The sequence below is a fragment of the Agelaius tricolor genome, unplaced genomic scaffold (genome assembly GCF_023055355.1).
Source record: "Agelaius tricolor isolate 1412-34295 unplaced genomic scaffold, bAgeTri1.0.p SCAF_16, whole genome shotgun sequence".
NCBI lineage: Eukaryota > Metazoa > Chordata > Aves > Passeriformes > Icteridae > Agelaius > Agelaius tricolor.
The window spans coordinates 10,094,412-10,120,634 of NW_027269276.1; the positions used below are offsets into that span (position 1 = coordinate 10,094,412).

General features: G+C 38.8%; 2 protein-coding genes across 2 annotated transcripts in view; both read right to left on the bottom strand.

Moving 5' to 3' along the window:
* Positions 1–305: 305 nt before the first annotated feature.
* On the bottom strand, positions 306–4,544 carry USP50 (ubiquitin specific peptidase 50). The gene is made up of 6 exons (XM_071441442.1): positions 4,357–4,544; positions 3,754–3,949; positions 2,938–3,135; positions 2,338–2,480; positions 1,141–1,273; positions 306–564 (listed from the first exon to the last, which is right to left on the bottom strand). Exons 1-6 carry the CDS (start codon positions 4,542–4,544, stop codon positions 400–402), a joined length of 1,023 nt encoding a protein of 340 aa, XP_071297543.1. The 3' UTR covers positions 306–399.
* A 3,243-nt stretch (positions 4,545–7,787) lies between these two features.
* The window catches only part of TRPM7 (transient receptor potential cation channel subfamily M member 7), a 50,941-nt gene continuing 32,505 nt past the window's right edge, over positions 7,788–26,223 (bottom strand). The window contains exons 19-40 of the mRNA XM_071441434.1: positions 25,996–26,139; positions 25,291–25,419; positions 24,349–24,633; positions 23,129–23,303; positions 22,445–22,577; positions 21,458–21,642; positions 20,658–20,790; positions 19,474–20,189; positions 17,390–17,466; positions 16,447–16,506; positions 15,340–15,421; positions 14,915–14,985; positions 14,396–14,433; positions 13,346–13,371; positions 12,966–13,016; positions 12,812–12,877; positions 11,850–12,133; positions 11,444–11,526; positions 10,915–11,120; positions 9,822–9,873; positions 9,623–9,729; positions 7,788–9,327 (exon numbers count right to left, since the gene is read on the bottom strand). Coding sequence (XP_071297535.1) covers positions 9,197–9,327; positions 9,623–9,729; positions 9,822–9,873; positions 10,915–11,120; positions 11,444–11,526; positions 11,850–12,133; positions 12,812–12,877; positions 12,966–13,016; positions 13,346–13,371; positions 14,396–14,433; positions 14,915–14,985; positions 15,340–15,421; positions 16,447–16,506; positions 17,390–17,466; positions 19,474–20,189; positions 20,658–20,790; positions 21,458–21,642; positions 22,445–22,577; positions 23,129–23,303; positions 24,349–24,633; positions 25,291–25,419; positions 25,996–26,139 — 3,234 coding nt within the window. The 3' untranslated portion in view covers positions 7,788–9,196. The remainder of the gene's footprint in view (positions 9,328–9,622; positions 9,730–9,821; positions 9,874–10,914; positions 11,121–11,443; positions 11,527–11,849; positions 12,134–12,811; positions 12,878–12,965; positions 13,017–13,345; positions 13,372–14,395; positions 14,434–14,914; positions 14,986–15,339; positions 15,422–16,446; positions 16,507–17,389; positions 17,467–19,473; positions 20,190–20,657; positions 20,791–21,457; positions 21,643–22,444; positions 22,578–23,128; positions 23,304–24,348; positions 24,634–25,290; positions 25,420–25,995; positions 26,140–26,223) is intronic.

A 26,223-nucleotide genomic window follows, 5' to 3' on the forward strand; every position in this document is an offset into this window, starting at 1 on the left:
TTTCTGTAGCACAGTCTGGTCTGGTTGTGTGCTTTCACTTTGGTATCCTTCTGTTAGTTCCTGAAAGGCAGCTTAGAACAACCTACTATACTTAACCAGCAGAAAAACAAGAATTTCCAGGTAAGTGCATCTGTGTGCTCAACATCTGTGTTGCTTTGAGGGGTGCAAGAAGGTTGTCATGGAAAACAACCCTGGCCCTTGTGCACATGGAGCAGATGCACATTCCTTCATGGCTTAGGGCTGTCACTGTCCTTTCTAGGAGTCACTTCCTGAAAGACCACGACAGCTGATCAGTGGTGCACATGCTCTGGTTTATTGATGAAACAGGAGTTGGCTAATGCTGCTGGTGAATTCTAGGTGCTGCCCTACCCAGTGTTCATTCTCAAGACTAACAGGGTGTCAGTAGCCTTGGGAGATGTAGAAGAGGAGGTAAGCTGTGTCAGCCTGCACTGCAGAGTCTGGGATCTTGGTGACCTGGGCATCATCAAAGCTGTACCAGTGTTGGGTGATTGAGTGCTTGCAGAAGGCCGTGTAGTGGCCATAATCCAGATCTCCAGCATGGTTCTGTAACAAACAACACAGTCTGTTAAAACCAAACTCCTGTTCTGTCTCCTTACAGGCAAAGCTAGGAATTGGCAATGGTTTTATGAATGCACTTGGAAAAGATGGCACAGAGGGTTTTAGCCCCTTTTGGCCTAGGGCAAGGAATGTTAATTCAAATAAATTCTTTCAAACAGAGTAAATGGATGATGATCATGCTTATTTATTTTGCAATTACATTTGCAACCCAACTATCAGCCCTGGTACAAGTGACTATAAGAGGACCCCATTGTTGTGAGCCATGTCCTTATTTAAAACCAGGATTCATGCTGGATCAGCCTGCGAGTTTACTCTGAAGAGGCATTATGTGCCAGGAGAGCATTCTTTTAAAACTGGGAGGTTGGGGAAGAAGGAGAAATAATGTCTCTGTCCTTCAGTTACGTACTGTTACTGGATTATGTCCATGGCTGGTAGAAAAAAGTGTACAACAAAACAGATATTAAATTATAAATCTTTATACATGAAGCCCAAACCAACACAGGCTTCATCTGCTCCATGAGGCAGGGCATTCCCAATAAAAGCCGGAAGGGCAAAGCTTACCACTACAGCACACAAGCTGTACTCTGTATTGTTGTGACACGATGTGGAGATGTAGGGAGAGAGATCCAGATCACTGAATGGATAGCAGACAGTGGTTGAGAGTTTCCTTCGGTGCTTGTCCTGCCAGGCAAACCTGAAATGAATTTTTGGACTATTTTAAATGACCCTCAGCTTCTGTTTGTGTTGTGGTGATTGCTTAACTGACTTTCCTAGGAGGAGGGAAAACCATCAACTGACTACCCAGCATTTGAAACAAAGATCTCTGGTAATGCTGTGTATTGCAGGTGTCCAGCAAGAAAAGCAAAGCTCTTGCTTCCTGATCCTTCAGCCAAAGCCTGAAGTCATATCTGTGTGTCACTCTCTGTGTCCTAAACATTTTGGACGGGACTGCAGTGCCAGTGTCAGCTCTCTCTTCTCTCATGCCAGACTTCATCCCTCTTCCCTCTGTAACTTTGAGTACATCACTGCACTTTTTAATCATTTACAGTGTGGCCAAGAGCTGCAGCTGGGGGCCATGTGTCCTTTGAGAATGTTGAGAAAAGCAGATGCTGAATGGAAAATTAAATAAGAACTTCAAATAACATAGTTCTGGGAAGTCAAATCATCCCAGAGTAGTTTTCTTTATAGGTGGAAAGTTGTTAAGAAAAAAAATTCTTTAGAATAAATTCAGCATCTGGCTATGTATGGCTAGTGAAATCTGTTAACCCAGGTGCTCCTTTGCTGATGCACCACTCTGATTTGGTAAAGGGATAAACAAAACCAGAGTGTCTCAACTGCAGTAGCAGCAAGCAAAGCACTGTGTCAGTCCTGCTTCTGCAACCCAAGCCACAGGCTCTCTGAGCTGCCACAGGAACTGATTCACAGGGACCATTCAGGGACTGGATGAGCCACTGCTCTGGGCTGTAGTCAGTCACTGCTTGCTGGAGTTCTCTTCCCTCTGGAGAGCAGATCCCAAGTATAGGGAGAAATTTGATGGCCTGCAGGACACAGGCAGAAGACTGTACATGAAATTCAGGAATGCAACTTGCATGTTTGACAGCTGTATTTGTGTAAATGCCCTTTTAGCTTTCAGGTTTCTAAACTACTAATCCCACTTATTTGCAGAGATCGGTTTCCTTTCAGGCAAACACAAATGACTGTCCTTCATGACTCACATTACCCAGGAGCTGACTATGTCCTACCTCACTTAGACTGTACCTCTTTAGATGAAAGATGATGATCTGTGGTGCCTTGGTTATGGAGGCCTTTACTGTTGCATCTTGGTTGCTTCCACACCAGTAGCAGTGGATTTGGTTGTTCTGAGTCAGTGTGTCTGGCTGAAAAAAGCATTCCAGGCAGTCCTGTCAAAGGAAAAAAACCAAACATCACTTGATTGAACACATCTCCCTCCACCCATGAAGGTGCTAAGAGATGAATTTGCTCCCCCTAACTGAAGTGTGATGCAGCAAGGCTGACATTACATATTTGCAAGACAAAGCAGCCAATATTGGTTTCCATTCTCCCCACCAAGGCAGAAATACTTGGATGACTGGAAGAAACTTTCATCGCTTCTATTGAATGATCTCAATATCCTTCATCCCCTGGCACCTCGTGAGCACTGCTCCTGTAACCTTACCAGCTTCCATGGTTCTGAGACCAGTAAAGACACCCCACATCTAGGGACAGATCCAAGACATTCCATTAGTACCCAGGAGACCAAAGTAACTAAAGCCCTGCCTTTTTTCAATAAAACCTATTAGTCTAAGCCTCTTCTCCCAGATGAAGCAGAAACCAGCAGGAAGGTGCTGGCTGTTGTACCTGCAGAGAGCACACTCTGGTGGAAGGGATGGGCAGGGAGAGGACAGTGAAGCTCTCGGGTCTGTCACTGAGGGCTTTGCATCTCAGACACCTGATGGCATAACTGAGCTGTCCCTCAAATAAGTGTGTTATAATAGATGTGCCACTGCTACTCCTTGTGCTTGCTCCTGCAGCAGAGCTCTGTCTTTCTTGGCTTGGCTATACAGAAGGAAAAAAAATTGACAAAATGTAGATAAGCAATTGTTTTGAGAAGTGCCCTCACTGGGTTTTAATAGGTGCTGCCCACTCCCTGGGTTGATCAGTTGTTAGTCTTGCCACAGAACATGGCTCTAAAATGCTGTTACTTTACTTGATGGTTCATACATGTAAAGTAGGATTGATTCATTTTCTGAGAGAAAAGTAACAAAAATACAACAATTCAGACATTAGATAGCATTAATTGCTTGAAAAGCTCTTTATCAGTGGCTCTGGAGGGGATAAAGTCATGGGGGCATGGCAGACGTGAAGTTTTCAGGCAGATGAGAAAAGTGGAAGAACATTAACTGTGGAAGGAGAAAGGAGATGAAGAGGTTAGGACAGTGAAGCTACACCAGCATTGTCATTTAGATGGGGCTGCAGTTTGATGGAGTATTAGATAAGAAGCAAATTAATAATTGTGTGTACATGGGTCTGAAATAAAGGTAGAAAAGGAAAGTTATTAGTGGCCCCATCATAGAGTTCAGAAGAGGATGATAGGCAATTATTACATGAAATGCTAAGTCATAAAATGCAGAGGAAGCAGCTGTAGTTCCCAAAACACCACAGCTGGGCTCTCACCTGCTTGAAAGCCTCGTGGAGGTCATCCAGGACACAGATGAGGAATTCCTGTGCATCATGCTGAGTCCTCCTGCTAAAAGCTGGGTACCGCTTCCCAAAGACAGAGTGAAAAGCCTCAGGGGAAACAAAGTCAAACTCTCCAAGCCACATGTCAGACACCAAACAGCCAAAGGCAGTCGCAGACTCTCCAATCTCCCTTGGAAAAAAGGGGAGAGTTTCAGGTGATGGATGAAAAAATAGTGTCTGCCTTCAAGTGGGAGCACAAGACAGAAACTCAGAAAACAGATGCTGGTAGAGTACAGCTTTGGCAGCTGTCACTTGGCTTGAGGGACTCTGCAGATCTCAGAAAGTGGTAGGAATCATCATCAAGACAACATTAAGAGGTATTACCATCAATATGGGAAGAAAAGTATCGTGGCTGAAGGACCAGCAAGGAATAGGGCTGGGCTCTCAAAGGAGAAGGAAACCAGCTGGTGGCCAATCTGACTGGAACTGCCTGGGGGAAGCTGGCAGGTGCCTTGGACATTCTCATGGCAATATATCCTTTGGCAGGAAAATAGTGCCAAGCAGGAAGCCCTCAGTACTGTGAACAAACCAACTCACTCGTGCAGGGCTGTGTTCCACTTCCCTGAGAGGAAATACTGCACGAGCGGGGTCAGGCTGCAGAGGCACTGCAGCACTGCGTTCATGTAGCACGTGTTCTCCAGGTTCTGCAGCCCTGTGAGCCCTGGGTGCAGGCTGCTCATATCCTCCAGCTGTTCCTTGGGGGAGTACTTCCATTTCCATGCCATCCTTCCACCTACTATGAGAAAAATCCACAACAGTGGAAATCTAAAATGCTACCGTTTCTTCTTCACATTTATTCTTCTTCAAATTTATTTTCACCAGGTTTATAGTAGTGAAGACTCTTCACATCTTCCCCACTAAGCTCTTTCCAATATGGTAAGATACATCATTATGAGGTGTTATTTAAATACCTGAGGTTTTAAGACTCATTCCTAAAATTCCATTCAGTCTTTTACTCCATTCAGTTACTCAAAAACTACCACCACTTGTGAATAGCCATCTCTAGGGCAAAATGCTTAATAGTGCATATTACATTATATTTCATTTCCTCAGGTACAGTACTCACCTATTTTCTAAAACCATTGGTTGCAGTCCAGATGCTACTAGAAGCAGGTTGTTCTTCAGAGTTTTGCTCTAAAATGTTACTTAATTCATGTTAGGAGAATTTTAGTATGTTTGTTTTCTGGCTGCAAAAGTCTGTCCTGGACCTAAGTGTCTCCATCCCCAATGGGACAGTTGAGATGCTGAACACAGACTCTACACCACCCCCATCTGCTCACCAATGTTGCTGTTCTTTTTTAGAGGCTGATGTTCTATTCTGAGGCAGGGCAGAGAACTCCAAACCCGCAGCAATCTCCGTAGAGCAAAGACGAGCAGTGCCCCGTGTGTTCAGTCCCGTGTTCCATCCTGTCACCCCAGCTTCTCCTGCCCCAGCCCCTTGTGATGTCACCTGGTAACACTGGCCAGGGAACACACCTGGCCACACCTGCCTCCATCTCCTTCTCTGTGCCAGCCAGAACAGAAAACTTTGGGAAGAGAGGGGCACCCACCCATTCCACTGAGCAGGGAGCTTTGGCCCAACACCTTTATCCGTGTTTGCTCACTTGGATTAGGATTTATTATTGCCATGCTCTGCTGGAAGGGCACTGATGACCGAGGGTGTTGACCATAAAGGGATGGAGCTACCTCAAAACATCATAATGAATTAGCTTCTGGGTGTTATGAGGATTTTCCTGAGGGAAGAAAAAAAGGTATGGCAAATGGCTTTTAATTAGCTATGTTAATGCAGATCATCTCTAAATTCCATATGCCACTGAAGAGCAGCAGTTTTTCCCTATTTAACAGACAACTTGGAATGTAACAAGTACCCACAGAAGAGGCCCATGAAGTGATGTAAAAAACCTCCTAATCATCTTGTTAAACTTCAAGCAAAGGATGCCTCCAGCACTCCTGGGACAGCTGTTACTGCTATTGACCCCTCAAAATCTGGTTCAGTTTTGTAAATGGAACTGGATATGTTTATTCCCACTCTTTGTGGAATCTGAATCAAGACTTTGACTTACTATTTTAATGTAACAAGATACACAAATCCACATGGGTGCCACCAACTGCAAGCTCTGGGGCTGAGAATTAACTTCCCATTACTCTCACCACAAAGTGCCTTATTGCAAGGAAAAGCGTTAATCGAGAAAAGAAATATTAAACCATCAGAACTTTTTCAGAAGCCTTGTTACATATTAAAAAGTCCTATTTTTTCCCAACTGGTCTTTTAGGAACATTTAATATGAACTGTTACTACTAAGTATCCAGCTGTAGTCTTTTTCCCTCTCAAAATTCCTGCAGTGTTAAGAGTTATGGCATTAAGTGAGATGCAATCACAAAGGTTTAACATGTAGGAAATCACTGTCAGGCATAAAAACCAAACCCCTCCTTTTCCAAACCACAAGGCTGCTGAGCAGCAGCTAAAAAACCAGTTCCCCAGGAGCTGGTTGTATATATTTTGCCACAATGCATTTGGGATTGGCTTTCTCTGAAATGTTTCACCACCTAAATACTGCAAGAAAACAGTCAACAATGACTTTTAATTAATCCACCAAAGTCTAAATTATGTAGCTTAATTACTTCCCTATAGGATAAATACCCTTTTATATACCCTCCTAGTTGGAAATTCACTAAAGCATTTCAGATTTTGACTAAAAAATAATTAGAGAGGGTTTGAATTATATCCCTCTATTTAAAAGCTGGGTTCTAAGAAGACATGCCAATACTTTAGTTCTTGAATAGTTATCAGAAGTTCCAGTTCCATCACTTTTCTCCTTTTTGGTAAAGGAAATTTAAAAGCTAAAAGATCACAACTCCCCCTATTTATAGAGCATTTCAAGACTGATGAGGTTTCAGCAAAGGAGCCACACTTGATGTTCTCAAATAAATTGAATTCCATGGAATAGTTTTCATGTTCCTACTGCCCAACAGGAGCAGGATGTGGGTGGCACTGTCCAGACAGAGTCAGGCTTCTTTTTCAAACCAACTTGTTTTTGTCCTTTGCCACCACACTTTTCCAATTCCTTCCTTAAAGGGTACTTGACATTTCTGATTTTTTTCCCTGCAAGTATGAGGCAGATCACTTCTGAAAGTTACACATTTCTCCCCCCTCAGTTCAGACATACACTTCTCATGTAATTCAAGCTGTAAGTCACACAGAGAAAGCTACTGCTCATGCCAGGCAGATGTACAGAAATATGAACAGTGGTTACCACTCCAAGTCTTACAGGCATTTCCCAACCATATTTGTCCCTTTTGGTCTTGAAAAAGCTTCAAGCCTGAGTCACTGCAAGACTGAGCAGAAGGAGTACTCCCCATGATCACTCACATCCATCACAAGGTGGTCACATCTGTTTATTTTGCTAAGAAATGAGTCACAAACAGAACTACCAAAGAGCAGTAACACAGCTAAAAAATAACTGTGTAGTTAAGTATTTGTCAAGAAACAAAGTTTGCCAGCTTTTACTTGCAATTTTCTCAAAATGTTTTTCTTCTTTCATACACTGAAATTTGGTCACATTTTCAAAACACCAGAGACTCCTCTGGAAATCTCTCAATTTGCAGAGCCACTCACACTTACAGACTCAGTGCTGCTGTTACTTGGCATTAGAAAGGTGCAAGTACATTTGGAGTATCTGCCCAATCCCTCCCAGCAACAGGAGGTGATGCAGTCAGAAGAAGCAGCTCATAATTAAACATTGTGAAGAGCTATTTTTGACTCATTTACTCATTAATCCCCTCACATGTGTTTGGCAGCTATGACAGTTTTCACTTTTTTACCTCCCTAGTTTCTGGTGTTGGCCCAAGTTGTGATACCTCAAAGGCTAACAGCTGCTTTGATCCAGCGTGGCAAATTCTACTTTTCTGCATAAAGAGTTACTTAAATTCACCAAAATAACCCTTCAGACTGAGACGGAGAGCAGAAGTCTGTAAACAAGAATAAATTTATTTTAGATTCTTTAAAGATTTAATGATATACAAAATGTATACAGTATTATATCCTTATAACATTTTACCTTTCCCCATCAAACATAAAACACCATTTAAACAACTATTGTGTTCGTGCCTTAGGTCTGTATCTATAAGATACACTACTGAATAAAAAATTTATAGAGCTATATACTGCCCTTTTAATTAAAAATTACAAATTAGTACCTATGTAACAAAACAAAAAAAATCGCAGCATGAAACTTCAGTTGGACAACAGGTTCTTTTCTTGCTGAATGCTCAACAATATTTGGGACAGTTAAATTACATTTTATTGGCATGAAGGTGCATTGCAATCTCCCGTACTTTACACAATGCTAATCCAACCCTAGTCTCTCTTAAGTAAGTACCACAAATAACATAACATTAAAGATGTTTTCTACACAATTTTAAATACATTTACAAGTTATGTGTACATTCGGTTTCGATACACTGGTTTTAGGAGATCTTTGGAAGGCAGAACTTCTGAAGCAGTCACTACGTAGGTACAAGGGAAAGCACTTCCAACTTGTGTTCTTACAAGGCAACTTATTTGGACCAGCACAAACTAATTCTTCTATTAAATATGATTATACCAGTCTATCATGGCTTTGTTACTATTTGACAGTGACTTGATAAAATTGAAATGTGTAAAACAAGAAATTTCATTACGCACAATTCAGGCTCTATTTCACAAAACAAAAGCAACCAAGCTCAGTTTTACAGTCATGAAGCTGAAAGAATCCTGATTCAAGAGACTCTCTCTCTCTTTTGGAACAGATCAAGTTCCTACCTTCAACTTCAGTCTATTGGCATCCTATATACACCTCATTTGGCTCTGTCCTCTTCCAAAGGCCAGATTAAAAGACACCTGGTGAGAAAATATTAGTGGAACACTTCTGAAAACACTCTAAGAATACTCTGGCATTACAGAGGTAGGTGCTTTCTCCTGGTTTTGCTCATTGACAGTAAGACAAATGCCAAAAAGACAAATGCTTTACCTTAAAACATCAACTACCAAAATCCTTTTGGTGGAAGGCATATTTCCCACCACAGGACTACAGGAAAAAAATCCTCCACTAAACCAAAATAAAATAAAAAATAAAACTTTCTGCTTTAAAAGCCCCTTTAAAAACACATCTTAAATACTTGTCATTATTCCACCTTTAGAAGGATCAGCTGCCACGCTGCTCTGTAGACGGTTATCACAAGGTAAAATCCTCAGATTATGGACCAGCCAAAATTCCACTTATAAGACAGTAATCCTTGTTTTGACAAGTCTTTCTTTTCATTATAGTGAGGGAAAGGTAAGTGACAACTTGGTGAGGTTCCACAAAGCTTGAGCAAAGCCACTGAGTTGATCACATCATCAGAGCATCAGACGGATGGAATTGGCCGGATCAGAATCTTTGGTGCAGCTTCCAGGCTGAATTGTCAATTCAGGGGCATCGTCCTGAGGAAATATCATCTTGTCAGGTGTGTAGTCATTCCTCTTCAGATCTGTACAAACAGAACAAAGTCATAATGATTACTGTTTCTTGAGCTAGTAGAATCAATGGGGCATAAACGTCTAGCAAAGAATTGGATATGCAAGTGCACTTATGAAGATGAATTCCAGGATATGCACTATCAAAAAAGGGATGTTTTTATCATAGGTGCAATCAGAAGCCTAAAGTCAAATGACATAACTGCTGTTTATTGTTCCACTTTCACAGCATGGCTTAACTATTTCATTATGTATCATACAACATCTCATGACATCAGTGTCTCAGAAGGAGGGTCCTGCAGCTCTTACCAGGAAGTTTCAGTTTCCTGCAGCAGGAATTACAGTGGTGCTTTGCTCTGAAGTTTTTTATTGCATCCTCTCCCAGATTGGCTGGCCCGAACACCATATCGTATGACCTTAGAGACAAAGTACACATAAACATCCCTTGCACGTGTTCTCTTTCCAGGGAAAATTTTATATAATGCTTTAAGGCTTTCTTAACCCTTACCTTTTTTCCCCAGCTTTTATCACAGAGGGATCTGTCAAATTTTCACCAACACCTTCAGACAGCACATAAAGAAAAAGTTAAATCTGATACACTTCTGATTACATAAATATATTAATATTAAAAAGCCTTGGAACCCTTAGCTGTGACTTCTCAGCTTTTCCAAGAATAAAACCAGAAAAAACCCACAACAAACACAACCTAAACTACACATGATTCTCTACCCTTAGAAAATTGCTCCTAAGCAAACACTTTGTACTTCTCAGATATCTTCCATCTATTTTTTGCATTTCCTAGCTTGAGTTTTCACCCATGAGAAAAATCTCATATGCAGTTCTCACTGCCAGAATATCTGGCACAGAGTTCAGGATAAAACCCACTTACCACACTGGCACTACACAAATGTGCCAAAAAATAGCATTTTTATGGCACATTTCATTAGGAAAATATATCTATTTATAGTTTCTGTGTTGCTGTAAGATTTAATGCTATATTAGAACTAAAAAGCTGGTGAAGGCTGTGGAGCACAGGTCCTGTGAGGAGCAGCTGACAGAACTGGGGGTGTTTATCCTAGGGAAGAGGCTCAGGGGAGACCTCATCACTGTCTAGAACTACCTGAAAGGACACTGTAGCCAGGTAGGGGTCAGTCCCCATCAGGAAGACAAGAAAATGGCCTGAAGTGCAATAGGGGAGGTTTAGGTTGGATATGAGGTAAAATATATTCACTGAAAAGGTTGCCCAGCACTGGAACAGCTGCCCAGGGAAGTGGTGCAGTCACCATCCCTGCAGGGATTTAAAAGCTGTTTAGGGGTGGCCCCTGGGCACATGGAGTGTGCTGGATTTGGCAGTGCTGGGTAAAGTTGGACACAATGCTCTTAGAGGTCCTTTGCAATATTTATAATATGATTAAATAAGAAAATCATAGATCCTAACTAACTAGAAGAAGCAGCACTAAATAATCCTTGTTGTTTATTACAAATATACAAATTCTTAACAAAATGCTAGCAAAAGAAAAACCCTAAAAATAGATAATATTAAAACATAGATAATAAAATAGACCTTGGTCCCAATGCAAGTTTCAAAGTCAGGGCATTACCTTGCAGATCTAATACCAACAGTTCTCCTCTTGTATACTCATATGTCCAGTGGCTGAAGGCCAGCATAACCTCCTCCAGCATGTTAGTTGGGATTATTTCATCCCCATTATTGTTATTGTATTTTCTAAACTCTCCAGTCATGCACTCTTCAACTGCAAACCACTGGCCAGCAGAGTGGCAATATAACAGGAAAACTTCCAAGAACCTAGTAAAAAGTACACCTAATTAATATAGCTCCAAAATAGGAATCTATCATTACTGTTAGACTTTTATTTTATTTACTAACAATTTAATTACTCTTAAACTATTACACAAAACCATTTAGATTAGCCCACTAGATTAGAATCAGTGCAGAAAATATGAGGGGAAAATACTGCCAAGGACAATTCTGCTTGCCTCATTCACAGCAATATTCCAAGAGATATCAGCATACGAGTATCTTAATATATGTGATGCATCTGTTAACATCCTGTAGGCATTGCCCTGAGCCAAAAGCATGCAAAATAATGGCAGTTTAAATACACTCACCTTGGAGAGTATGGGATGGATTTGGGCTTCATCTGGTTGAATGCAAAGGTGAGCTTCTGTGCTGCTCTCTGCTGCTGAATTTCCTGTGAGTCAAACCCACGCCTCATTAGCTGCTTAACAGAACAGGGACCAGCAGAGAGCCAAGCAGGCAGTGGGAACAGTGTCTATTCCCCCAAGGCAGGGTAACAGATTACTTGCTTTTTAAATTATATCTGTATTTTAAGAATTTGAGCTCTTTGATTAAATAAGCCATCCTGGAGCAGAGCTTTTAACCCTTTTGCTCATACAGAACCCTAGGCTAACTTTTTTCTTATTCTAATAAGTATATACTAGTTTACAGGTAGCAAAATAATTCCTGTTTAACATATAATGCCTGTCTGTGTTTAATAATTGTCAAAGAACTTACCCTCAAGCACAAGTGCAACACAGTGTCCTCCTTATAAATGCTTGACCAAGTATTCACAACTTCAGGAAGAAAAGACTTGATGATGTAAAGATGTCCTGATTTCAGGATATCATATTCTGACCACGTGCACACAACTTTGAGAGCTCGACGTAAACCTCCTCCCATCTCCTCTTTACTTAAAAATTCAATTTTAGCACAGAGCCCCAGCTGTGACCAGGAGGACATGCTGTTGTTCAGGATGCTGGGAGAACTCTCTTCAAGGCGATACACAGTGACTGGTTCACCTGCAGCACAGCACAAAAGCCAGCGCTGAGCTGAATCTTCCAAGTTTGAAACAAAAAGCACTGAAAACACACCACTTCTTACAATAAGCTGCAGTGTTAAGTCATTACAAACATCTTGAATTAACAAAAAATTTAAACTGCCCAGTGGGGTGACCCCTCTGCAGCTTTTTTCACAGAGCTGCAGAATTTGTCCTCCTATTTAGACCTATTAATGACACTGTTCAAAACTGTTCAAACAGCACTAAGAACACTGAATAAATGTTTAAAGTTCAAATGAGTGAAGACAACTTAAAGGAATCCTTCCAGAATATTTGTTATAAAACTGTTAATACAATACTCCCATCACTGTAACACCATTTCTGAGGACAACTATAATTAAATCTACATTTCATAATCAAGTGAGTTGCCCTAGAAAAGGTGCCATACTCACATATATTTCTGAGTGTTCTAAGACAGACTTCTTTTAGTTCATTAAGACTTCAGTTTCACACTTGCTGTGAGAAACTGTGAACTTTGCCTTGATCCTTCTATATCAGATCCTTCTATATTAGATATATCTAATATATATCCTTGATCCTTCTATATTAGAAGGATCAAACCAAATTAGAATCCATGTAAGGTTTGCTTTTCTTCCCCAAAAGACCACAGTGAACCAGCAAGAAGAAATGCAGTTCTTACCTCTTGGAGGCACAGGAGTGAATGGAATGCTCTGTGATAATCTCATCAGGTTATTTCTTTCTACAGCTAGAGGAAAATTACAGCATTTGTTGAAGTTTAAGGATCTTATAAATGTCAATAAAATTACAGGCATTAGTTTGTAAGAGGGACTGACCTGAGTAATAGTAATTGATATCCATGATAGGCTTGAAAGGAGAAGCAATGCCTGAAAAGAGATTAAGGAGAAAAAAGAAGAAAAAAAGAGATACTCTGGCTACTAATTTATGTACTAAAATACCACACTACAGTTTGAAAAGGATCTGCTGTGAAGATAACTAAACATTGCACTTAAGTCTATGGTACCTCAGGGGGAAAAAAATGTAGTGCTTAATGCTTGGCTCTTTATTTAAAATTTTTTTTAAAATATTTAAAAATCACAGTATTGTGTGTCCAATAAATTCCAAATTATGATCAATTAAATACATTCCCATACAAGACCCAAGCAGTTGGTTAAACATAAAAATCTCTCACCTTTAGAGCAGAAAGAAAACTTACCATTCAATGCATCTTCTTCTGATGGCCTGTCAAATGCCAAAAACAACAGTCACCTTCAAACTTACTCTGTACTCCCTGATTTTCACACCTCATCCTAGGTCACCTTGTTAACCTCAAAGTACCACTTTTATCCTGTTATCCTATTTTTCAAGGGCAGTACAGGTTTCTTAATTACAAAATAGTAATGGAAAGCTGTTAAGTAATCTCATGTTTTTACAGCTACACTTTAAATACCTCCAAGTCATGCACAACATTATGGTAAGTTTGCATCACAAGAGCTCATTCCCACAGAGGTGCTTTAATTAAAACTTGTTCACAACAGTTTACCCTTCTGTTATCAGATAAATAAGCTAATGCCTTTAACAGTTAACTCAGGGGGTAATTGTTAACAATGCATAATTTCAGAGGTGGTTACAGTGGGAAAGGCTGGGTAAAGACCTTTAGCAGGAAACGAGCTGCTCACTATGTGTCAACACATTTTCATGTTTGCCCTCCAATGTGTGACACCATTAATCTAAACAGAACCTGTCAAAGCATGGTGAGAGCTCAGCCTGACCCCCCCATGAGCACCTGCAGCCCAGGGAGACAACCCAGGCCTGGGCTGCATCCCAAGGAGAGTGGCCAGCAGGCTGAGGGGGTGATTCTGCAGAGACCCCAGGTGGAGCACTGTGGCCATCCCTGGGGCCCCAGGGTAAGAAGGACCTGTTGGAGAGAGCCCAGAGGGGGCCACAAAGATCCTGGGAGGGCTGGAGCCCCTCTGCTCCAAACACAGGCTGGGAGAGCCTTTCAACCCAAACCATTCGATGACTATCCTATGATTCCAGTAAATACTTTTAGTTATTTATTAAAAGAAAAAAAAAAAAAAAACAAACTATGTGGGTTTTTTTTTCCTCATTAAATGCAACTAAATACCACTACAGCCAAAGACAACCAAAAAAAAAAAAAAACCAAAAAAAAACCCACAAAACAAAACAAAAACCCCACACCAAAAAAAACCCAGATCAACATACAGAGTGATAAAATTGCTCCATTAATAGAAAGCTTACTTACATTTGACTGCTATTTGAAGGTCTGCCTTGTAGCCAATCCTTTAAAACAAAGGAGAGGAAAAACAAAGAGGGCTTCAGTATTGTAAGGAAAGCACAGTTTATTCAGCTGGAGGTGGGGTGGTAATGAGTGGAATGTGTTTTAAACTCTTGAAGTACAGCCTGTTTATTGGAAATAAACCAGGCTGTACTGAACTGCAGTTGAATGGACAGACCCAAATACAACCAAGAAATGGTAACTACAATTAAAAGAATAAATAAGGCTCTATATTCACTACTGTTTATGGATTATATAAGTAATTCTTTTCCTTAAAAGAAAAGAATTCTGATTTTATTTCTACAAACAGAAAACAGCACAGATTTTCATAGTGAGAACATACACAACTTCTTCCCTTAGTGAAAACAGGTCTCCTGTTGCCTCCTAGAACAAGTCCACAAATCAGTATTACTTTATCTGTTTCTTCTCCTTTATTTGTTCAGCTTCTAGTTCTGCTCTAGAATGTCACAAAAGGCTGGTACAAACCGTCAGTAAGGCTGCTTTGGAGTCAACTTGCTGCGTGTCTTCACTGGATGCTCTCCTGCTCTTGCTGTACACTGCAAATGAAGGAGATTTGTAACTGGACATAGAATGGCAGCTGTCACTGTCACCCATTTCCTGATAGTGAACAAACAGACAGACATGAAACAAGCCAGACCCACAGCTCTAGATGAAGTTTGCAGTCCTAACTAGATCACTTTGTGTTTTACAGCTCTGGCAAATCCAAGGTAAAAGAACTGAGCTGGCATGGCTAGAAGAACCACAAGAAGCAGAAGATTCAAGTACTACCAAACATGAGAATATTTCAACATTATTTAACCATTTGTGTTCCCTTTGCATCTTCTTAGGGTACCCATTAGCAAGGCAAGTTAGAGACAACATTAGGGGACCTGAGCAGAGCCCAGACTTACGCTGCTCTGAGTGGGCTGTCAGAGGGTCAGTGAACCCACCACAAGAACTGGATTGTTGTAGATCACTGTCAGTTTGAAGACCCTACAAAAAAAAAATTACATTTACCATCAGTCATCATTATCATTATTGCTTTCAACTAATACTTTTGGAACACAATCTGCACAGTTTTTCTTTTTAGGACTGGAGAGGATTCTTCAAAATTTCTGGATGTACTTCAAATACCTCACTGCAGAGAAATGCATAAGTTGAGTGCATTAATTCAGTTTGAACGCTCTTCTCACAGTAGCCACCAGCTGTAACATTTTCAGACACACATTAAGACTCCTGACCCACACCAAAAGAGTTCTTTGCAAGGGAATGTTACAATAGCATAGAACTACAGAAATGTCAATTACACTGGATCCCTACAAGTGCCATGTTCAGCTCATCTCTTTTGTGCCTTTGTTGGCTATCAATTCTTATATAAGAATATGGCTCTGGCAGAAACTAAATTTCAATTTGCACCCACTTAAAAGAGCAACAAAATGTAGTAAACTCCTGCCATGTAAAAACCTGTGGGTTATGAATGCAACTTCCTTATGGACATACTCCTTCATAGCAATTACACATTGCTAGAATATGTGCTGAGGTGGTCAACTTTTGACAACAAAATATTTCTTTTGCAAAAAAAGGAGAAAGGTGGTTTCATGACAAACTAGGACTGTGTGTAGAATGGCACAGGGCTTACTCATCTATTAACTCCACTGGTTACCTGAATAAACTGTAAAAATTCATTGTGCCCTGCTTATGATTCCTGAAATCATAACAGTTAGGAAGTTGTTACCACCCTTTTTCACCCTTCCCTCTTACAGAATACACCCCACACACATAAACATACACAGGTCTCTGTGTGTGTGTGTCCAAAATGTCTTTCTGATGTGTGGTTGTGTGCTTAAAAACTATTTCTTTACATCCCTAAACAGTAGAACATTTTAGACCTCTGTCAAGGAGACATCCAGTTTACAGATAATGAGATAAGAACAGAGACCCATGTCTTTACTGGAAAGAATGATTTTAGTGTCTGTTCAAAATAAGATTCCTAATAAACGGAAACTTTCTTTACTTACTTGAAGTCTGGTTGTCTCTATACCCTCCAATATAGCTTTTTTGAAGTCTTCCTGCTGCTCCTATCAAAGAAACAAAGCAAATCATTAACCACAAAAAAACTGTGCCAAAAATACACACAAAAAGCTTTTTGGTCACACATTATACTCATCAAAAGGTTCAGAAGCAGCAACTTAGCAGAAGACAAGCATTTCAAATGGTCATAATGCAATTCTCAGGTGTATTCTCTCCTGAATGCATAACTGCATTTAGTACATAAATTTGTATGTACTAATTCAACAGCTACATGGCAAAAACTGTATTCATATACATATATATACACACACATATATATACATATATATATACACACACACTATAATACTTGGAAGGCAGGTTTATGATTAATTACTTTTACATTTGAGTAATTTTTATTATTATCTAAGGAAATTTCTTTAAGGAAATGGAAATTATTCATTTTAGTCTATGACAGGTTTGTTAAAAAGCTTTTTCTTCTTGGAAGCATAATGAACAATCTTTGTCACTTTTGAAAATTATATTCACTGTCACCTTGCTCTATAAATTATAACATAAATTACTCTAGTCTTCCTAAAGGCTGATCTTGAAATTTACAAGTGTAAAATATTCAGCTAGACACTAATTATGGGATACCTAATTTTATCTCAATTCACAGTTGTAGTCATCTTAGCTTTCATAACCTCAGAGTTTATTATTTCACTAGTATCCTATTATGAAGCAACAGTACTTGATGGCAGTTAAGGTTACATGAGTTTTCACTGGATTTTTTTTTTTTAATCATGAAACAGATGCAAAGTGCAAACTGCAATGATTGTGTAAGTTTTTTGATTCTATTTGGCCTTAGGCTTTTTCCAAACATACTGTGACATGACAGTTTAAAAGGAAATTATCCCCATTAACATATTTGACAAAGCTTTTCATGCTCACCTCAATATCAGCACTTCTTTCCCTCATTTTGCTGGCTGCCTCTTTGAACCGCTGTAGGTCCATGCTGTCTCTGTGACCTTTGACACAGTGAATTCAAAAAGAGTATTCAAAATCAAAGGCAACCTCCAATGTTCTGACCATGCCAATAGTCTGCATCACCATAGCAAAGGGTTACAAACCACCTAAGGTCTGTGTGCCTGTTTGCACTAGGAAAGACATTACAAACATGCTCAAGTGAAGATCAGTGTAACAATGTCCAACTATTGCCTTTCCTGCACTGAGGTGTGGAGCACCACCATTCAGAAAGTAAAGCTAATATTTGAAATCTTTACTCAAGCGTATGCTCCTCACAGGAAAGGAACAAGGCCTGGATTACAGCACTTTTATATATGCTTGACAAATGAAGGGAAAGTAGAGAGTTTCCTGGAGGTAGCTTTTACAATATACCCTTCATCCTCCCAGCTGCAAGAAACACTTCTCAGAATTTTCCAAATCATGTGGCTTTATAATGAATGAAAATCTAACTGGCTTCACCATTGAAACCTGCATGGTATCACAAGTGGTGTAAATTGTGGACAGCAAGAATGAAGGGTATGTTCTAAATGCTAGAGATGTCAGAGGACCATATACAAAAAAAAATCTGGCTCCAGTAAATAAGTATAGTTAGTATTCAAAGTTATTAGTGGTGAAGTACATTTAAAGATTAGATAAGAGTTGTACAATCACTGTCCATAATTTCTGTTTAGCCTTGCTTTCTTTTTTCAAACATGAGGCATTTATACACAAATAGCTAATGTAGGTAACTTCTTAGAAATCCAAGTTTCACAGCAGTAGAATAAACTCTTGTCTAGAGATTTAAATTTATACAACCTCAGCAGATCTCTGGAAAACACTGAGACATCCCTAAACAACTTTAGCAAGACAACACCTCTGCAGACAACCTGACAATTCCAGATTACAATCTTCTGCTAAACACTAAGCATACTTAAAGCATTATCTACTTGACAGGAATCAGTTAGTAAACCCACACCTGTGTTTTGCAATGAATCTGCCACTGTTTTACCATTCAAATAGATAAGTAACTAACCAAAACCATCCACCTTTTTACTGTTAAACAGAACTTGAGGGGAGGCAAAATTTGTATTGAATTAAAGGACTTTGGAAGCTTCCAAAATGACAGCCCCAACCCAGGTTAGCCTAGGCAACAGTGGAAGATCCCAGCTGTAACAGTGTTTAGAAATAAAGTATAGGAGAAACCCTCAGCTTGACACAGATACCACAGATATTTATCCAGGACTCCATCAGCCTGAGTAGTGTTCTGTAATTACGTCAAGGAATAGACAATATTTTTGATTTATGCAATCAGAAGGTAGGAGCTTTATAATGAGCCACAAAAGGTTTGTCTACAGTGCCCGTACCAAGCTGTACAGCTGCTAATTGCCCAAAACTGCTCTACTCAACAACTGGATAATGTTTTTCAGAAAAATATTGTCTATGTGACAGAATTATGGAGAAATTATAATTTCAGTTAAAAAAACCATTCAAGCAACATAGGGAAATTAGAGATGTTAAATGCAAAAAAAGCAGAGCAAAATGGTAGAATAAAGTCACCTGCAACCGGAATACACCCAAAATACCATACAATTCTTGATAAGTCAAACCTTGTGGCTTAGATTTGGTCCACAGTTTATGAAGCAGTCCCATAAGGATGTTAGAACATAAATCTCGGGTTTGCAGTTCCATTGCATGGACATGCTGACTTTTGGAAAGTTCATCTTTAATATTCAATTTTCCATGTGAGCCGCCACGGTTGACTGTTGACATCAAGTCGCCCGTTGACAAAGAGAACTTCGTTTGGGGCTTGTTCTTCTCTAACTTGGCAGGGGACTGGTGAGCACTTTTGTCAACTCTGCAGCTGTAGTTATCATTAGTGTCACTCTCATCATGAATAAAACCACAATTAACGTATCCTCCATTTTCAACACAAGGTTGGGTGAAAGCAAGGCAAGCAGAGCCAGAAGCAAGAGGATAAGAGCAGCTAATAATGACTTCAGGACATTCAGAATCTACTTTGTTATACTTACCCACAAATGCACCAAATTCTACATTATTATCTCCTTCTGTAGCCTTAGAGAAAACAGTCTCTTCATGCTTTGCTGAAGAATCCAGCTGACTTTTGCAACTGGGTCGAGATGGAGTGCTAACAAAAAACTTTGTAGCTGGGGATGTTACATGTGGCATGCTGTTGGATGAGTTGCCTAATTTTTTACTTTTACTAGTGGATTTTGAGATCTCTGCAGCCTGTATTCGTTGGCGAAGTTCCGGAGGGGAAACAGCATTTGAAAATAAGGCACTGCCTGAGGAACCTGCCTCTTGGAAGTTTTTTTCTTCTCTTCGGGGAGCCAGAGCCAACTCCTGACCAATTGTCTTATGCTGGACTTCTTTGTCATCACGGATGGAAATGTTACAGAGTAAAGCATTGTTACTCTCAAGGCCTCCTTGTGGAAAAGAACCAAAGACGTTTCCAATGCTGTGCTTCTTCCACACCGATGATCTGAGAGAGCCATCCTCAATGAGATTTTGTGCCAAATGTTTTGAAATGCTCAATTCCCGGGTGATTTCATTATGAACCTTGCTGGCTTCTGAAGCTTTCTGGGCTGTCAGTGTTTTCAGAGTATCCACAGTTAGAGCAGACAGATCCTGGAGGTGGCCAATCTGTGAATCTAAAGACTGTAATGACCTTTTAATGTAGTTGACACGATCACCAACTTCCTTTATCTGAATGCACATTTGTTCCACCCTAAGAAAAATCAAATTATGAAGTAGATATGAAAGGTATTTTTCTCAATATGCAAAAACCCCCCATGATTATAACCCCTTCTGTCCATTTAATCAGGGGGAAAAGCAACTTTGAAATGTCACAATAAAATGACAGCATTGGACTGTCTTGTAATACAACATTTGTACATACTTCTGAATCACAGAATTGAAACAGCTATCAATAGAGGCCCACAGCACTTTAGGAAATGTATCAGTCTCTTAAAACATCATGGGAAACCAAATAAGCCTCAGTTTACTGAGTGCTTCTATAGGTCAAGAAGAATCAATCACATTATCAGTGTCTGCATAGCAATGGAAAGCTACCATATAAAATTTGCATAAACACTTCATGTTCTTGAGCTGTATTTCTCCCCTTTTAAAGTAGATTTAAAAAAACCTGTAAAAGTCCTAATTCTCTATTCAGAAATTTTAATTGTAAATATTCTACCGTTCAAATGTGACTCGAATCCTCTCCTCACTTCCAGAATGAAATTTATCATCCTTTTCATTAAAATACATCTCAACACACAGCTCTTCAAAATCATGAAGTTTCTTCTGATCTTCTTCTGTCAGGAAGAGTTCTAAAGAGAGATCAACATTTAAGATGACATATGTAGTGAAATTGTACAGGTGCTGAAAACTAATAGTCATAACTCTACAAAAGATGTTAACAATAAAACTCTACAATAAAATTAAAACAAAAAACAACAACAACAACAACAACAAAGAAAAACAAAACAAAACAAAAAAAATCCTACCAGAGGGCCACCTAAGACCCTTCCTCTCTCATTGAAAAAATAAGTTCAAGGTCAAAGATTGACAATAAAATAAAATGAAAATAGTAATTCTGAGAGGATATGTGCACAATATTATCATCCCTTACATTTCTACCCTTTAATCCCTTTGAGGCAGAAGCTAGATTCCTTAGCTGGATTTTATTTTTAAAGTTTCAAAGAAGTTTTACAGAAAGAAAAAAAAATATTTCTCAATTAGCAATAACAAGAAATCTAATCTATTTGTTTGTGTGATAGGTTAGTTTTACTGGAGATTTCTAGGGGTTGGCATTAAACTCCTGAGAAAAGCACAGTGATTTTCAAAAGAATTATCAATATTGAAAACACATAAAATTAAGACCCGCTTTGACTTTCTTCACAATACACATTCTAGTCAAGAACATGGTGCTTTTCTGACTGTTTGCTTTAACCATGTCAAAAGCATTGCTGCAATTTTTTGGATAACTGTTCATACTTGGCCCATCTGAAGCCTTGTCTGTCTTTCTTCTTTTACATATACAGCAGAAGAGGGAAGCCATGTGGCTGAGAATGATCAGTGGTGGAGGCAGAACAGGTTTTTCATGGTAGGCCATAATGAAATGATAGCGCTGATACTTCCACACGATGTTTGAAATTGCCTTGACTTGTAAATACACGTTGCTGAAACAGAACAATATTAACACATCAGTGTTTTTTGGGGTGGTGGGGAGTTGTTGGTGTTTGTTTAGTGGTTGTTGGACTGTTTGTTTTTTTAACACTTTGATAACAATCTTGAATTCTAATTCCAGTTAAGTAAGAGACAAAAGCATTAACTTGTTTTTTGCTGCAAAATTATTTTTGTGGAAGTGGAAACACATTCAAGAGAACACCATGATTCAGAGCAAGGAGAGGGCTAAAGAAATTCTCCCATCAGGTAACATCTCAGTATCTTTACTTAGAAATAAATTACACTGAGATCAAATTTCAAGTTTGCCGAACAAAAAAATTAATTATTTCTAACTAAACCCAGAATTTTATATCACACCATGTTAATTCTGCAGTCTGCCCTCTTCAGTGTTTGTGAGCTGCTTATGCCCATAAATCAAATACTTGCAGAGAAGTATAAAAGACAACTTACTACAACTGAACCCAACCAACTGGAGAACATTAAATGAATTTAGGAACAACAGTCAATTAGGACAAAGAAACAATTTTGTTTTGTTTGTTTTCTGACAGATTTCCTTGAACTTCTGATTCCCCTGACCTCACAGAGGTGACATGAACCAGTCACATCACACACTTCCCTAACTCAGCCATGAGCTTGCAGTGAGGAAGAGACAAAGACCAGCCTTAGAACCTGAAAAAACTTCCAGGAAATGGGATTGCTTTGATCTGGCATCAGTTCTTATCTTGTCATCTTATTGCAGTGAGATAGACACTTGTCCAATTATTAGCAAAAATTAACTATTATCCACATACTTACTTGAAAAATGCAATCAGGAGATTAACCATGATTATGTACTGTACAAAGAGGTAGACAGCTTGAAGAAACGGGGTCAACCATGTTCCTGGGCCACAGAGATGAGCAACTTTTTCATCAGAATTATTTGCACACACTGTGTTGGGAAAAAAAGACACAGAGACAACATGTACATCTTTTAGAACTCCCAGCAGGTACAGACACACCAAAAAAAAAAAAAAGTCACTTACAGTTTGCAACAATCAACTATGATGCACTGGTTCTACAGTTTGAAATGTCTGCAGGCATTTAGGAACATGGTAGAAAAATACCAGAGACAACGTTTCTGGCTGATACTATGCTGTAATCATATTATTGGCTTTTTAAAAAAGCATAGTACATCACACCACAGCCAGAATTTTGCCATGATAGCTGTGGGGCAGAATTCAAAAATCTTGCTAGGAATAGCCTTGAGAGAAATTATAATTATGTAATTTTTATTCTAAGCCAAACAAGTTTTTGAAAAGAAAATGAAGAATCAGATCACATAGTTATACAGCTGCAACCCACAAAAGGGAGATATTCCATTGAATGGAATCAATACCAACAGTACTGGGACTTTCATAAAATTGGAATTTCATAAGATTCTGAGAAGACCTAATCAGAGTAAGTTCTCTCTTTACTTGCTTCATAATTGCAGTATCTTACCATCAATTTCATAGGCATAGACTTCACCAAAAATCATCCAGTATGGATGAAACACAATATCTCTAGCAAGAGTCCAAGAGGGTGCCTCATCAGGATAGAGTATTGCCTTCCTGGGAACACCAAAACTAAGTAGTACAAGTGCCATAATCACCACAATGTAAAACATGTTGGCCACCTGTTAACAGAAAAAAAACCCAGTTAATCCACAAGGTCATAAATATGATCACACAACTCTAAAAACTTTTACAGTGACAGGGTACACTTGAGAAATTCTATGTATTATATAAAGAAAAGAGTCCAGGACACAAATATTTCACTCAGAAAATTTTGTTAAATAATGAGCCCTGTTAAAAAACCCCAAATTTTTCCTGTCTTTTTTTATAATGTATTTAGTACCCTTGGCCAAAGGCAACTGAGCCTATTTCCCTTTTAACTTGAATACTATTAGGTACACAAGGAGCAGCTGACAAAGAAATATTCCTTCCTGAAGGTACTCAACAGCTGCACAAAAAACAGAGGTAGTTTTCCAAGGGCAGGAACACAGAACTAGCCTCTTGCAAGAAATCAAAGTGAGAAATGAGCAACTTGATGGCCTTGATTTAAGGAATGACAGGGTTCAATTTTCTAAGAACCATTTTATAGAGGGAAGAAACACAAAAGCTCCTTCCACAGTCATATATACAGCTCTCAAGCCTTATAATGGTTTTTAACATTTAGAATAGCTAGCAACAGTAGAGATAGGTTATTTAATTTTAAGTTTAAACAATTTTAGTATTTTTTGTGTGAGATGACAAGAAGCACAATATATTCCCAGTTTTCCATAGCACAAAACCATGAAGGTGTTTCAGGACACTAAACAAGTTAAAAGTTTTGACCTAAAGAACACAAAGACTATAAATTTCAGACCTAAATGGGAAGCTGAATCAAGACAAAGGCCTCATCATATTCATTTAAGTCTCTGACATCTGAGAACAAAACCAGAGAAGGAAGATTTGCCATTTTTTACATTTATGTAACAGGGATAGCTCCATAAAGGAAGCCTTCTAATCAGTGCTTCTTTTGAAATCTTTTAAGTTATATTCCAGCTGGCTAATTCTGCACACCAAGTTGTTATCCTATTAGAGCAGGAAAAGAAACTTCTAACTAAATAAAACTATTAAAAGAAGTTGTAAATGGATTCAGTTGGGGGGAAAAAAATCAGTAACAAACATAGTACTTACCATTTTCCCAATCATCATAACATAAGGGCCAGCCTGTTGATTTACAGCTAGAAAATCCAGTAATCGCACATACCAAAAAATGATATTGAGACAGTATGTTATTCTTCCAGCAACAAAGATGTAATTTTCTCTGTAAGTGTTTTCTCCAAAATTCCCCTTGGCTCCAAATCTTAAAGCAAACCCAATGAAGAAAGTGACAATGGCAACTGTGTCACTGATATTGAAGTAATCACTGAACCACACTTTGATCTTCTGATTAATCTTCCCAGCCTCTGACATAAAAATCTGTAAAAGATATGAAGGTCAAGACAGCTCATATTTATTGCACAGGGGTCAGCAGTAAAATATGTGTATCACCAGCATTTTTATACTTGCAAAAATATAATAGCTATTCAAATGGAGAACTCTTAAATGCTGAGCAATCAAAACCAGTGTTTAACTGTGTCAGCTTCACAACAAGGAAAGGAGGGTTTTGCTCTGTCTGAACAATTTACTAAGGAATTTTGGATTTAGTTGGGTTTTTATTCCTTTTGAGGCAGTTACTGTGACAAAAATGAACCCTATCTGCCTTCAGTTGAGCCTGAGGTACCAGGTTAAGGGACTAACTTGATCTCTCCCATTTATGGAAGTTCTCCCATTACAGAACTTCCATAAAGCTGACCAGGAACATTGTAGTTATGATGGCTCTCCTGTGCCACTAAAGATTTTTTTTTTTGTTTTGATATCTTGGTCATAGCACGGTGGCAGAGCCTGTCTGATAAATTAATACACATTTTACAAAGCCTCCATCTAGCAACCTATACCAAGCTTTAAGATAAAGGCATTAAACCATTTACTCTGATGCTTAAGTTTCTTCAGTTTTCTTGTTCACAGAATAATAGTTTAAAGCATACTGTTTTAACTGACAAAAAAAGGCAAAAATCCCAATTGTTACAGGCATACCTCACGAATTTTCTCAATTGCTGATGTGAAAATGTAAGCAATAACAATCCACTCCTGAACAGATGGTAATTCTTCCATTTTTACAAGAACCACAAATGTGTAGAGCATGAGGAATCCTAAGTATGCCAACTAAAAAACCAAATAAAACATAGAATTACTGAAGGATCGTTTAAAGATGTACATGGAATCTTTTGATGTGGTATACAAGAAAAGCTTCAAGTTGAATTACAAGACTATATTTACCATTTTTAACAGACAAGTTATTATTTATAAGGGTATACAAACATTTTCATCCTAGAAAAGCAAAAATAGCTGTAATAAGCTATTTATTGTTAGCAAAGCTTTGCTCTTATTACAGCTATTTTCCTTTAGAACAAATTCTAACATTTCTATTACAGTGATTGAAACGAAGCTGTGCATGCACTTGAGACTAATACATGGTTCTAGAACTCCTGCTAGCAACTGATGAAAAGAATTACTCAAAACAGAATTAAAAAACCTCAAACCACAGGGCACAGCACGTGCTTATGCAATTTCATAAAATGAAGTATTTCTCATTTCCAGCTCAGCAAGGTAAGGGGTTTTCTGTCTGCTTTTTGGATAGTGCTTAACATTGACTCAATCAGAGATACATGTTGGGAAAATAACCCAAAAATCTGTGCTACATTTCCAAATAAAATACACACTATACAGAAAAAATCTCACCGTGTTAAACCAAAACTTCACAATTGGAGCATGATAAAATGCATAAAACTTCTGTGTAATTGGGAGTCTTTTAGGTTTTGCTGGAGTCTCCATGTCATGCTTTTCATAAGTACTGTCCAAGATCCTCACTTCTTTAAAAACCTCCTAAAACAAAAAAACTGTTAACTTCCCACACAAAAAATGCATGCTTTCTGGCACTAAATTTCACTTCTTTGACTTAAAAATTTA

Bases quoted from the DNA above. Each gene is read 5' to 3' on its own strand.
- USP50 (XM_071441442.1), bottom strand. From the start codon at position 4,544: ATGGCATGGAAATGGAAGTACTCCCCCAAGGAACAGCTGGAGGATATG. The intron at 1,274-2,337 runs GTACAGTCTAAG...AATTCATTTCAG, and splicing joins ATCATCTTTCATCTAAAGAG to GTTTGCCTGGCAGGACAAGC. The intron at 565-1,140 runs GTAAGCTTTGCC...TGTTTGTTACAG, and splicing joins ACAGCTTGTGTGCTGTAGTG to AACCATGCTGGAGATCTGGA.